Here is a 13546-nt window from a genome sequence, read left to right on the forward strand (position 1 = left end):
TCCTATCATTGAGAGGACAGAAAAACAAGCAATATTAAATAAAATGCAAATTTCCAGAGAGTTACATTCACACAGCGCAATGCTTACAATGGTAGCCTTTATCAATCATCTTTTGCATGACATTCATGGTGTCTAAGTACAAATACATGTGTTCAGGCGACATGATTCGTAGCATCACGTCAGTCAACATTAAATATGAATTCACTCGGCAAGTCAACACTGTGTGCTGTATATGGTTTTGTAGACTCTCAATCATTTGTAGTCACAGAGATGTTAAATGACACACTGAGTAACATAGTGACATCTTTTAAGGTACTTGGTAACACTTTCATTAAGGCAACAGCTTTGTTTTGAAATTACAACTGAAATTTCTGTACAATTAAACAAGTTGTTTAGTTAAATTAATCGACATTGATTTCAATAGATGATCACTTGTTTAAATCGTTATTTAAACATGACCAGGTACAGCTTGTTAAGTGGGAACATTTACTTATTTAGTTTCTGTTTAAGGACCAAATAATTTTTTTGACAAAATCAGCAGCAGCTGAGCTAAAACCTTAGTATGGACACCTGTACCCACCTGCTACTAAAACTGTTAATATCTTAGACTAAATGATTGCTGTGTTTTTGTTTTGGTGTGTGAGGACATTTCATCTCTCTTTCAAGACGCTTGTTGGGTTGAGTTGGGAGTGTGGGATGAATTGCCTGGTGGGGTTCTTAAGACTGCATTCTAGGTTACTGAGACCTGGTGTTTTAAGCCGCCACCTCTGTTTAGTGCTAACTGTTTACAGGAGATACAGACGGCCTATTTTACTCCTGTCACAGACACAGATGAGTCTGTCCTGTTGAGCTGGCTCTTTATGTTGTACCATGCATCTGACTGGTTGTAGGTGGATGACAATGACGAAACAGAGGGATGATATTTCTTCACAAACCAAAAAGTAATCCAGTAATCCAAGGTAACTAAATCCAAGTACTTAAAACTACCATGAAGTGGATTACTAAGAAACTACAAAGACATGTTACCATGAAGAAGACAGTTGTCGTTATCTATACTATTCAAACATGCTTTATCTTTTTGCCCCCTCCTTTTTGTCATTTCCTTTTCTGTTCCTTTCCAAATTTTTAACAAAGCAGCATTTGCACCATAGACAGTGAATCCATGCTGCAAGTCTTCTCTTTAGGCATCTCCCTGTCTGTCTAATAAGTTCCCATAAAATAAAAGCATGAATAAAATCCCCAAAATAACTCTTGAAAGAGTAAAGCATCATACATTCCTAGTAATGTAATATATAGTATTTTGTATCATCTGCTGATATGCAGAGGATACCATAAAAATGTAATAAATAATAATCACTTTAAAAACAAAACAGGGAAATTTCAAGACTCGTCTCTGCCTCAGTGTTGTTCACCCTGCAAAACACATTGAAATAAGTTTGGACAAATATCTGATCTCCTTCTAAGTTCTTCAAATTTTATGGACCAGATTATTTGCTGCTGCAAGTATGACTTTACCTCGATGTTTATGTGTATTTTATTAACTATATTTTGTGACACAACGCAAGAACTGAATGCTGATTTAAAATATAGGGACACACACATACACTTAAATTAAAGGTTTGAAGAGGAAACTACTAAAAATAATTCTGTATGCCTTAAATCAAGTGTCACCAGAACTTTTTGTATTGTGCTGACCATTAAATACAACATGTTAAAGAAAAATATAGCACATTACAAAAAGCAAAAGTTTTCATTTTTTCGCGTTTTGTCTTGACAAAATATACAATTAGAATCTACAAGAAATCACACGTTAACAGCCGTTTACCAAAAGCAATCAAAAAAAGTCAAACACTGAGGATTTCATGCAACTACCACAAAACACTGGTTGCATGAATAAAACCAACATAAAGTAAAACATTTCATAGTTACTTGTATCCACCAGGCACTTCTGCATTAAGTGGTGACGGCCTGGAGGTTCTTCTGCTGAAACACATTAAATGTGTTTTGAAGCAAATTTCTATCATATAAACCTCTTTTTATGTAAGTAATTTTAAAGACATCATTTCCCAACACAGGCTCTCACGAACACGCTATGTTGTTAATTAAATGACATCTTTAAAGTGCTCGTCTGTGTTGTGTCTTTAGAACAGGTCACCGAGCACTGTGCAGAAACCATCAGAGCATGGATGAGGAGTTTGGAGCATGCTCAGGACTTCTCAGTGACAGCAGTTTGTTGACTGTGCATTAAAATGAAAGTGTTTTGGAGAACAGTTTGGATTAAAATTGGTACAAAACAACCCTGTGTTTACCAGTGGTTTTGTTTTTTTTAACCATAAGCCCAGAAACACTGAGCTCATGTGCTGACCTGGGTCGAAATGCGTTTTCGACTTATTCTTACCAGTAATTTTAAGTATCAAATGGGTGGGTGTGGCCACTGTGGACCAGTAAATGATTCACTGAAGTGACAAGTTGTCACCTTTCCCTGTATATTTGTAAAAAATCAATCATTAAAACTGACCTTTATGTGAAATGGTTTGAAAAAACTAGGAGAAGCTTATTAAAAGAACAGCTAGAGACACTATAAGTAAAACCTAATGTTTAAAAAAATATTTACAAATCAATTTTTTACAACTCGATTTTTTTTTTTTTTTTTTTAATTTACATAACCAAGTTTTTCTATTTAAATGATAATAAATGTACTACCCATGGTCTCCAAAAGGGATAACATATGCCCAAATTTGGGTTTGGAGACAGCTGTGGTAAAAAGGCAACAACAATGACTTGGTACTGGAAGCAAATGCTGTGTTAAAGTTGGGTTTGGACACCAGCATTTCTCACAGATTTTTGGAAATATTCCCATTAGGACCCAGTATGCAAACACAACAGCAACTGACAGGAGGGTGGCGAAACACAAGAGGCTTTAATCAGGAATTTGATAACTTAAGGTGCTTTACAGAGTGACAGCCATCCAGGAGCACCAAACAACAGGAGAACATTTGGAGGCTAAGAGTCTGTTTTTCTTAGACAAACACCATGGAGAGGGAACAGATGGACTCAATCAAGACAATAATGAGAATAGGAAATTAAAAAAGATTGGAATTAAAATCGACCACATTAAGATCATTCTTTCAAAGCTTGGATTAAACTGAAACAGGGTGAGGAACAAACTCACACAGACACCTGTGATAAGGCTGGGAGAACACAGGAGGCACATGGAAAAGGATTGAAAACATATAAGAAAGAACTAAGGTGAGTAGTTTTGCGGGATTTAATGACAGGACTGTCACTTTGCTGCGTTATTGCATACAGCATGCACGTTCTGGAAACTAAATCCTGACACGGCTACCATGAATTTTAGGTCAGTATCAAACAAAAAGGTATTGCAAGGTTTCCCATAGCCAATCTATTATATTTTACAGCATGGCTCCAAAATGACAGCTGGTAAGACTGCAGCACAGTATTACCAGCGGTGTTAAATCGCACAGCAGGCAACAGTTATATAAAGATTTGTATACTGAAACAATCACCTGTTTTCCTTTCTGTTAAAGACGGCAAAAATGGTTCTGTTTTTTTTGGGGGGTTTTTTTGCACTTTTTGCAAGTGCCAATTTAAAGTCTGCAGCACCTAGATCCTGCTGTTTCTATTACACGTATGTTTGTTCAAAAATATAGATTTCAATGCATGCAACATTCAAGTATATACATTTTATATCTCATCTGTGCACAAAGCTCCAGGTAAAACAGTATAAGGACGTTGCACATGTTTTTCTCTGCTCACGCAGCAGACATCATAGCATAAAGACTGCGCAAAAAAAAAAAAAAAAAAAAGGCTCTTAGCAGCAAACACAGTAAACCTCACTGGACAGATCTGAAAAGTTTTTGATCCACTAATGAGAAACTTGAAGGCTTGCAGAGATTTGTAAAGCTAAAACCAAAATCTGCACTACAATGATGTGCAGGTCCCACCCTTGTGGTACTTCATCTCAAAGTACTACTTTTTTTGTATTTTCCTAATAACTTTGTAAAACTATTGGACCCAGGTCAATCTTAAGACTGCATTTTTTTGTGTTTTTGTAGTGTTTGTTTGTGTGTCAAAGACCTCGTGTTCTCACAGCACCGAGGTCTCTGTCTGCAGAATGGACTGGGTTCTGGAGTTGCTGTGAAACTGCACCATGTGCTGTGAACCGTTTCTGGAGGCGAAGGTGTTGTTGTGGCGATTCCTGCTCAGACGACAGTTCAGACACATGCTCCGCCATTTTCTTTTTAGCTCACCTTGAACCTTCAGGAACAGGTAAAATAAAAAAAATTAAATCATTTGGATCAACTAGACACCAATATAGCTAAAAAACTTGATCCAGTTAGTCAATGCATCTCATCTGCTACTTCTGGGGGATACTAAAAATTGGGAGACACAGCCTTTATGTGTGTGTGTGTGTGTGTGTGTGTGTGTGTGTGTGTGTGTGTGTGTGTGTGTGTGTGTGTGTGTGTGTGTGTGTGTTTAAATAATTTGATCCATTTGGTCCAGCAACATTTGGCATGATTATGTCTGATTATCTGTATGATCATCTTATATAAGCCAGGATAAATCAGCCTGCTTAGTTGGTGGAAAATTCAGTTTCCCATTCCCCAATTTCAGTTGGAGCTCGGGGCTGCAGAATGGTGGCAAGAAGAATGCTGTGAGACAAAATTTAGGAAATCTTTCTCAGCATTTGCATCAATGAGCACCTTCCACTTTAGGAAAAGAACAAGGAAAAGATGCTTCCTTGTTATTTTGTATCCAGTTGATCAAATTGCCTGAGTGGCATCTTAAATCTATAAATACTTTCCTCCTTTTTGATATCTGCCATTCATCTTTGTTTTTCTTCATATTCTCCATGAGTATCTATGGAGAACATAAAACTTTGCTACAGTTCAATCACTACCTCATTCCAAATATTAATCACACATATCAGTTACATCCACAGCAATTATTTGGGATCCCAGGCAGCTTCTAACTGATTGAGCGGAACTTCCTCCATCTGTCAAATTCACCACTCACCAGTATTTATGATAATGTAATGGAACACATCATCATACATCCAATGATTTTACATAAAGTCAAAATGTGTGACAAATTCAGCTGACACAGTGTAGCTAAGTTTACTAATGAATGGAGTCTGACTGGCAGATAGAAGGACACTCAGCAATCAACACTTTGCAGATTTTAATTTTAAACACTTTTTAATAAACTAATATAAGGAGAACACTGAAATGTTGGAAAACGTTTTAGCTCCAACAAATTTAATTTTTTAAATGTTTCTATGAAAGATTTACAAAATTAAGCTAAACAGGCACACTATCAGTTGAGTATAGAAACATTCATGGATAGATTTTCTATTTTGCCTCTCAGAAATCACTTTCACTCAAATGTTTTACTGTTTAATCAATTTGACTGCTCATTAAAATGACTAAATCCATACTTTGTATTTTATCAGTTCACCTGATAACTTACCTCACTGTTCAGGAAACAGTAGAGAATGGCCACGACCAGACCCTAAAAAAAAAACAAACACTTAATGAAGTAAAGTTTTTTCAGAAAAGTTTCAGAATCGCTGCTTTAAAGGATCAATAAGGTGAAAGACACTTGTTCAGCACCTGAAAAGATCCAAGGGCAAGGTCAAAAAATATTTTATAATCTTCTGCGATGGATTCACTGAGAGTCACGAAGACCACATAGTGGATGCCAAACAAAGGAATCAGCAGGAGTGTGGATTTGGCCAGCCTCCTGAGAGAGAAACAGTCATATACAATTATTTTATGATACAATTTAAGAATAAGATATGATGCAGTGTTTCTTTTAATTGTTCATTACAAGACCGATGCAATAAATCAGTTAAACATGGATGACTAGCGTGCCTAATTCATCTGACACAGATTCTTTTGTAGGGGGTCCAAACATACTCCACCATACTCTGCTACCCAATGGTAATGTGAGACAGTGAAACAGTGGAAAGATCTAAGGAGCTTGGAAAGAAAAGCGTCTGGACTTATTTAAGTTGCTTGAAGACGTTTCATCTCTCACTGAAGCTTCTTCAGTTCAAAGCGCAAATGGAGGAAAGTCACAGATTTATGTGGACATAAACAAAGAAGCCTGTCGGACTTTTTTAAAACTGAGCTCGAACTGTTCTCTTGAATTGAGATAATCTGCTGTCCAGGGATCTGCTGGGAGGCTCACACCATCAACAAATCTGATATCAGAAGTAATCTTTCCAAAAGCCCTTTACATCCCACTGCAATCAGACTACTAAATGCACCCATCCCTCTGTGCTCTAACACCACGCTTGCTCATGAGTATGGATTTATTTCCAAGGTGATACCAAAGTATTCCCAAGCCAATTAAGCCAGTCAGTTGTAGTGTTTCCCACTTCTGCTCCAGGATCTCCTCCTGGCTGGACATGCTTGAAAGTCCTCTGCTAATTTGTCTTTATTTATTATTTTATTTATAATATATGTTATTCTATTTCTTTGTGTATTTATTGTATGCACATTCCTCTTTTTTGACTCGTCACATTTTTGTAGGACTTTAATAAATTCTTAAAACTTTGCCATCAACCTTCTTTTGTGTTGACATCTTCAGCACTGCTGCTCCACGTAGATCAAGGATCTGTTCACTACACTTTGTTGGCTGTTTGGCATCAGTTTGGCTCATTTAAGGAACTTTCTTGGATACAATTCCTATTTGTCTCTTTCACACTGTGATTATGAGTTCATAGAAAACCCCATATAAAAATAAATTGACATTTTTGGGCGAAGCCTTTCAACAGTGGAAATCTCAAAAAGTAAGAAAGAAAAGTCGCACTTTTCCGTGTGGCATCGGGATACAAGCGGACAATCAAACTGCTCATGCAGCACACTCCCAGAGAAAACGGTAAAATCCTCTTTTCCTGCATCACTCCCAAGCTGTCAAGTGTCAGCTCAGTCTTCACCTACACCAACAAGAGATCCTGCAGTGAAACAAATTGGGCTTACCCACCACCTCTCGCCACTAAATCGTGGATCCCTGTGGACATGAAGAATACCTGACAGCTCAGCACGAGTAAGATTTCACCAGAGAGGAAAACTGCCTGAAGATTAAACAAAGCAAAGCCTTAAACAGACACTAAACTGCAGAGAAAATGTGGCTCCATAAAGGAACAAAGGTTCCCCCTCGTTTCATAAAAGCAGCATCATGAAACGCTGTCTTGTCGAATGAGCGTTAGCGTCACTCTTATCTCAGTCAGCAATACTAGAGGATAAAAAATGTTCTTGGTGTCTCAGATGATCATGTTTTATACTTTGAAGAATTTAGCTGACTCTTTTATCCACAGCAGCTTTTACTGACTGAGCAGGTGTCATTTACTTGATGACACAACAGTTGACACAACCTGTCACCTTTTGTTAACTTGGCTTCAAGTGCATGTTGGAAAAAAATGAAAATATAACAAAACGAGGATCCAGGAAGGCAGAGGTGCGGTTTCCTTTGTGTTCATGCTCTCAGCATGAGCACAAAGGAGCATCAAATCGAATCCTACCTGTACTGTGATTGGTCATTGCCGCCCACGTCAGGACACCTCAGCTTCTGAACCAAGATCCGAATGATGCAGATGAACTGAATGAAGTTTACCTGGGGGGGAGTGAAAAAATAACTTATAATCCATAAGGGGTGATTTTTATTTTGCTGTGTTCGATACTTTGCCACCCACCAAATCCAAGAAATAGGAGGTCATGATATAAACGCAATTTAAAACAGGAAGGCCTTGTTCTAAATAAAAAGCAGCCTGCTTTATTCTTTTTTTAAAAAATGAGGGATTTGTGTCTCATCATTGAACAGAGATTTTTTTGCTTGTTAGGCAAATGTATAAAGTTCTTCCTTAAATAAGTAAAAAAACCAGACCGAACTTGTTTTCTGTTACAGTTATTTTCTGTTGTTTCAGATCTTTTTTAAACATTACAAATGGAAATATTTTTGCAAAAATTAGCAAAATATCTCTATCGCTGCATAATGCCATCATTCTAATGTTTAGTGTTATGTTTTCCTGCTAGCTAAAAGGCGATCATCAGAGAACTTCTAATATAATCTAGAGCTCCCGTTCTCTGGACCTCTGGTTCCTTAGGCGAAACAGTCCAGAATGAATGGGATCCTATGGTCCTGTAGTCCAAACACAGACCTTTTGGCAGGCAAACATTTTCCTCTCACACTTCTCATCATGTCTGTGACAGAAGAAGGTGACAAAATATAGTCCTGAGGAAAGAAAATATTTTCACAAGACTCTGTGCAGAAATTAAGAGAGTAAGTATCTGCCAGCTGGTCTGACCACATCTATAAAACAGAAGTTTTGCTACTTTGTTGGTCTGGTGTTTTTGTGTGTTAACAATATGCCGCAATCTTCTCAGGGGTGGACGTCCCAGAAAATTGACTGTGCTGTACTCAGAAATTGCCTTGCACCCTACAACCATATAACATGGGTACTGGTCGCAGTTAAAATATTATGAATATATATGAACATTTAAGTTAGGCTACATCTTCGCAGTTGGCTGATACGAAGCACTGCCTGCTGTAGGTCACTGATGCCTGAGACATACTGATTTAAAAAAAAAAATTTGAGGGAGGGAAGCTGATTTATTATCCTTTAGGATGTTGTAGAGTGGATAAAATGGTCTGTGAGCCACCTCTGTCCCTCGGGCCATATTATATCCATGTATGCCTTTAAAGGATGAAAGAGATTATGGTGGGCTGTCACTCAGCAGGGCAGCAGGAATGCACTCAGCGGGAATTCCTATGAAGTTAACACCTTGAGACATGAGGTACTAACACATCACACTGCTGTTTTTGGACATTACACAGAACGCTTGGTCATGAGTATGAATTTATTTAAGACTTTCTTTCAGGTTTTAAAAGGTCTTAAAATCAAAAGGCTCACAAACCCTAACACTTTAGTGAAATATACCGGGAGAAACAACTGTAATATCATCCGGTAATGCTGTTCGCTGTCTTCTTGATACATTTTATTTTTCTTCACGTGTAGCTGAAATTGGAAAAGGACCGATTTTAAAAGACTATGTACTTTAAATACAGATCGTTTCTGTAGAATGTTATGGAATAATTTGTAAAATATATGGATGTATCAATGGGAATTTAGAAAATCGTACTAGTGAGATCTGAAACATTGCCATAGGTTTCTAAAGGGTTTTGTATTATAGTCCAAAACCAGATTAAAAAAAATGTGAATAAGGTCAAAGACAGATATTGTTTCACATGACGGACTTATTTGTTTTCCACTTTATGTTTTCAGTATTTGTTTTTTCTAATCAACCAGTTTTTAATTTAAGCAACTGAATGCTTTTTTAACCAATACGCAAAATCTGCAGGTAAAAATGAAAGCAATGGCTTACCATAATGGAGAATCCAATTGGTCCGTTGATCACCCAGTTGGGTATGGGTTGGTCATTTGTTTCCCAGCACCTGAAGGTCACACAAAAATATGAATGTAATAGTTATGTAAATATTATATATAACAGTAATAAAAAATGGGCATTTTAAAAAAACAGAGGAAGTGCTAGTGGACCAATAAATGTCGTTGAATCGCTGCAAAAAGTACCATAAGATGGAAAGAACCTGGTCTTCACTGCTTAACTTGAGCACTAGTAATTTATCTACAAATTTGGAGGAAGCCAGATGGTAATAGACCCCATCTTACTGACTCCTTTTCTGAAGTGAGAAAGCATAATTCTAACTCTTTGTTTGATCTCTACTAATGAAGCTCATTTCTGCTGCAGGCAATCCTGTGACCTTCACTTAAAGTCCAAACCTTTACGTGGGGCGTAGATCAGCTAATAAACATTCCAGTTTATAGTGACAGTGTCAATATTATAACTGAGCCCCCAATGTGCCAATCAATCTCTTTTGATTTCACCTATGTAAAAGGGTACAAGTTTGAAATCTCAAGGTTCTTTTAGATAGATCACAATCCTGAATGACTACACACCTGTCTCAAATCCCCACCACCACCGCCACAACCGTACCCCAATTAGGCAATGCTGTTAACATGGCACTGCACTTCATCCTCCAGTTACCTCCAGTAACTTATGTCTGGTTATTTCTGTAGACTTTAATTCCTATCAGACTCTCAGATCTTTAGTAACAGATCTCCCCAAGGCTGTGTACACTCTCCCCTGCTTTGCTCCATGCATACCAACCGCTGCACCTCCAGTCACCAGTCTGTCAAACTCCCGAAGTTCACAATAGACACCACCCTCATCAAACTCATCTCAAGGATATGTGTGAGGGTGCACTGACAACCTTATGACCAATTCAGAGACAACAGCCAGGAGCTCTGTGCTGTTAAATCAGTGGGGATGATTGGGGTCTTCAGGAGGATCCCATGCCCAACATAAGCCTGCATGACTGCCTGGTGGATACTGTAGGTCTTGGGAGATGAAGACTTCAAAGTTGAGGCAAAACATCAGCTCCCTCATTACAAGACCACAGCAGAGGATGCACCTCCTGCAGCAGCTGAGGAAACCTAAACTCTGAAGTCAGTGCTGGGATACTCCAACTCCTCCTCCCTTGAATCACATCCTCTGGCAGGAGGCTGCGGTCCATCAGGACCAATACTGCATGGTACAGTTTCTTTCCATCTTTATCACTTTATTATTAATGTTAACACTCCCATAATCAGACCATTAAAATCTTCACAATGGACTCCATTGCAAGCCGTAAATATTGAGTATTTTTACAAAATGTATATGTTCTTATGGTTCTTATGACCAAAACCATTTTGTTCATTTGGGTCAAACTCTTCACTTTCTTAAGGTCATCGTGTCTTTGGGGGTAAAATGACACATTTAAATATGACAGATTGTCCTAACAATTAAATATTTAAGCTTTCTGGATATTTGGATGGTATGGTTCAATGAAATAAAAGTCAAGGAAACTAAATGACTCACTGCTGTGACTTAGTCTCAGTCTTCTTCTTGGCTTTGGTAATGAACTTAAAACTTAACAAATTTCATTATCATTCTCCTCACACTCTGGAGTGATGTCCTTACTGTCCTTTGCTCTCAGACCCTGCCTCAGTAATTGTTATAGACTTGTTTCAGAAGCTTGTTTTTATAGTTCGCCTACACGGCATGACTCATAGATAATGAGCTGCAGTGCCAGTTGCAATAATGTGCAACAAAAGCCAAACGCCACCAGGTTCCTGTGATGACATCTCAAAGCAAACCCTGTCAGCTAAATTATCCAATAAAGTGCACTTTGACATGTGAGATATTTCTCTTATTAATTGAAAAACTGGGCCCCCTTCCTGCATGGTAATGAATAACAGTCTAATCAATAAAATGCAATTTGAGGCCCTAACGAAAAAACAGAGGCAGTGGCTGTTGAATACCAATGCATGCCTCTCTTTAATGTAACTGGAGCTGCCTAACGAATATAATAAACAGCTCCAGAGAGAGCATGACACATAGACACATGTCAACTTGAAGAAAAACAAATTGCAGACAGACATTCAGTCAGAATGCAAATCTATTTAGTAAAATATAATCCATGTATGTTTAACAGACTTCATATAGTTCATAAATAACAAACCTGGACCGCGTTTCTATGGTGATAACTCACTCTCTGATTGTTACACTTACCCCGTGTCTTCCAGATAAATCCTCGTTATCACCCACGCAGACACAAACACAGTGGGGATTCCTGTCAACAACCATGAAGTATAGAAAATATTATCACATCGTGTTTGCATTTCTTATTTTTTTTTTATTGCTAGTTACGATTTAATCTTTCTGAGTAAAGTAATGTGAGTTCCATCCATGTATTAAGACTCTAAACAGATTGCTTCAGTGTATATTAAGGCTTTTAATTGTTTGTTGATAAATTCCATCTCAGGCTCAAAACTAGACGGTGTTATACTGTCTTTCAGAGGAGGAAAAATGGAAATAAAAGATGAACATTGCTTCTGGAAACTAACAACCAGCAGGGGAGAAATCCTCTGTTTGGGAAAAGATGTCCCATGGGGATTACCATGACAGTTTCTCAGTCAGACCTAATCTCTTCTAACATCTGGTTTTAAAATACCAAGAAGGCAGCAGCAAAAAGGCTCAGTTCAGTTATTATGCAACTTCACTAAGGTCTCTTTTCCATTAGTACCTAATAGGATCGCCTCGCCACGACTCGACTCGGATTGGCTGGCTTTCCATTACCATCGAGTAGCAGCAGCACTGCAGACCACGCCCCGCCGCAGTTAGCTTCAGCATTAATGCGCAGCTTTTACTTTGTACTTTTTCCCTAGCAACCAGAGGTTGTTGGTGGTTTGCCAACCAGTCTGTGTCCTTGTTTAACTGAAGCCAAACCACGTTGAGCATATATGAAGTTTCTCCTTTTCCTTTACCTTGAGCCATTTGGTGAACTGGTAACTTTTCAGTCAAGCATTATATCAAGTTTGATGCCGTAGGATAACAAATGTAGCACGGTATTGTTGAATTTGAGGGAAAAAACATTTGGCTTATTTGCTTAAATAGCTGCCTAAAGTAACGAGAGCGCTGATATCTAATCAAAATCATAACTAAGCTGCTAAACCTGCAGCTATAACAGAGTGAAAGCTCCCACGTGGCCATTTGACTCAAAATCAAATAAAGAATAAGAAAATGTACCTACCCCAGCCGATGAACATGTAGACAATAAAGTGTCGATTTTCCGAGAAAATGACAACCAGCAGAGTGTGGAGGTACAAACCCTCCACCAGCAGCCAGAAGAAGTTGGCCATAATGAAATACTGGAAAAACACCAGGCTGGCTTTACATCCCACCTAAAGAGAACACAGAAAGAGTACAAAGATGTTAAATAGGCTTTGTGTATACTTAAACTATATAATATCAGCCTTGACTGTACATTGTATCGCTGACTGTATGTGGTTAATTGTAACCATGAGCACAGTGTAGGATAATCATGTATTTATACTTAGTATTCTGATATGTGGGTATAGATTTCAATTTTCCACTGGATCTGTCAGACAGTTCACCCAGAGCAGATTATGACGTCACAAGCACCGAGCAGATGAGTGCATAAAGGTCAGAGTGCCCTGACAATGAGGGTGAGTGGAGGAGGAACGTCACGAGGGAAGAGTCAGGCAGCTACTGAGGCAAGGAGAGGAGCAGATGTCAGCTTTCTGCTGTCAGTTTATTAGCTGAAACTAATACAACAGTCATGAATTAAAACCCGCCTTCATGAAGGTATAACTGGATGATACTTTTGTGGTGTTTCTGGTTTAAAGCTAGTGTGTTTATCAGTCTGTGTAAAGCGCATCAGTGAGCATACATACATACATAAATAACAGAAACAGGTTGCAAATTTTGTCCTTTATCTTTTGCCCGTCACACTGCTCTGAACAAGCTGCGATCTTCCTAAGTCGGGATTTATAACGTATTGAAATGACGCAAAGGGTAATGGCGCAGATCGGTGAAATATCCATCGTGTTCTAATCCAAGAGTATGTTGTTATCCTGTCAGATGCATTTGGTGCTTTT

At 38.2% G+C, this 13546-nt stretch overlaps 1 protein-coding gene across 2 annotated transcripts in view; it reads right to left on the reverse strand.

Moving 5' to 3' along the window:
• Positions 1-630: 630 nt before the first annotated feature.
• Positions 631-13546, reverse strand: part of vipr2 (vasoactive intestinal peptide receptor 2) — a 66231-nt gene continuing 53315 nt past the window's right edge. Inside the window, exons 7-14 of one of the 2 annotated variants that reach the window (XM_040038507.1) lie at positions 12679-12829; positions 11658-11718; positions 9411-9480; positions 7550-7641; positions 5634-5763; positions 5491-5532; positions 4099-4278; positions 631-3801 (exon numbers count right to left, since the gene is read on the reverse strand). In XM_040038507.1, the coding sequence (XP_039894441.1) occupies positions 4108-4278; positions 5491-5532; positions 5634-5763; positions 7550-7641; positions 9411-9480; positions 11658-11718; positions 12679-12829 (717 nt within the window). In that variant the 3' untranslated portion in view covers positions 631-3801; positions 4099-4107. Of the gene's footprint in view, positions 3802-4076; positions 4279-5490; positions 5533-5633; positions 5764-7549; positions 7642-9410; positions 9481-11657; positions 11719-12678; positions 12830-13546 lie in introns of those variants that run through there. The other variant, XM_040038506.1, reaches the window with a different exon arrangement.

The sequence above is a fragment of the Simochromis diagramma genome, unplaced genomic scaffold, assembly GCF_900408965.1.
Source record: "Simochromis diagramma unplaced genomic scaffold, fSimDia1.1 OVJJ01000247.1, whole genome shotgun sequence".
NCBI lineage: Eukaryota > Metazoa > Chordata > Actinopteri > Cichliformes > Cichlidae > Simochromis > Simochromis diagramma.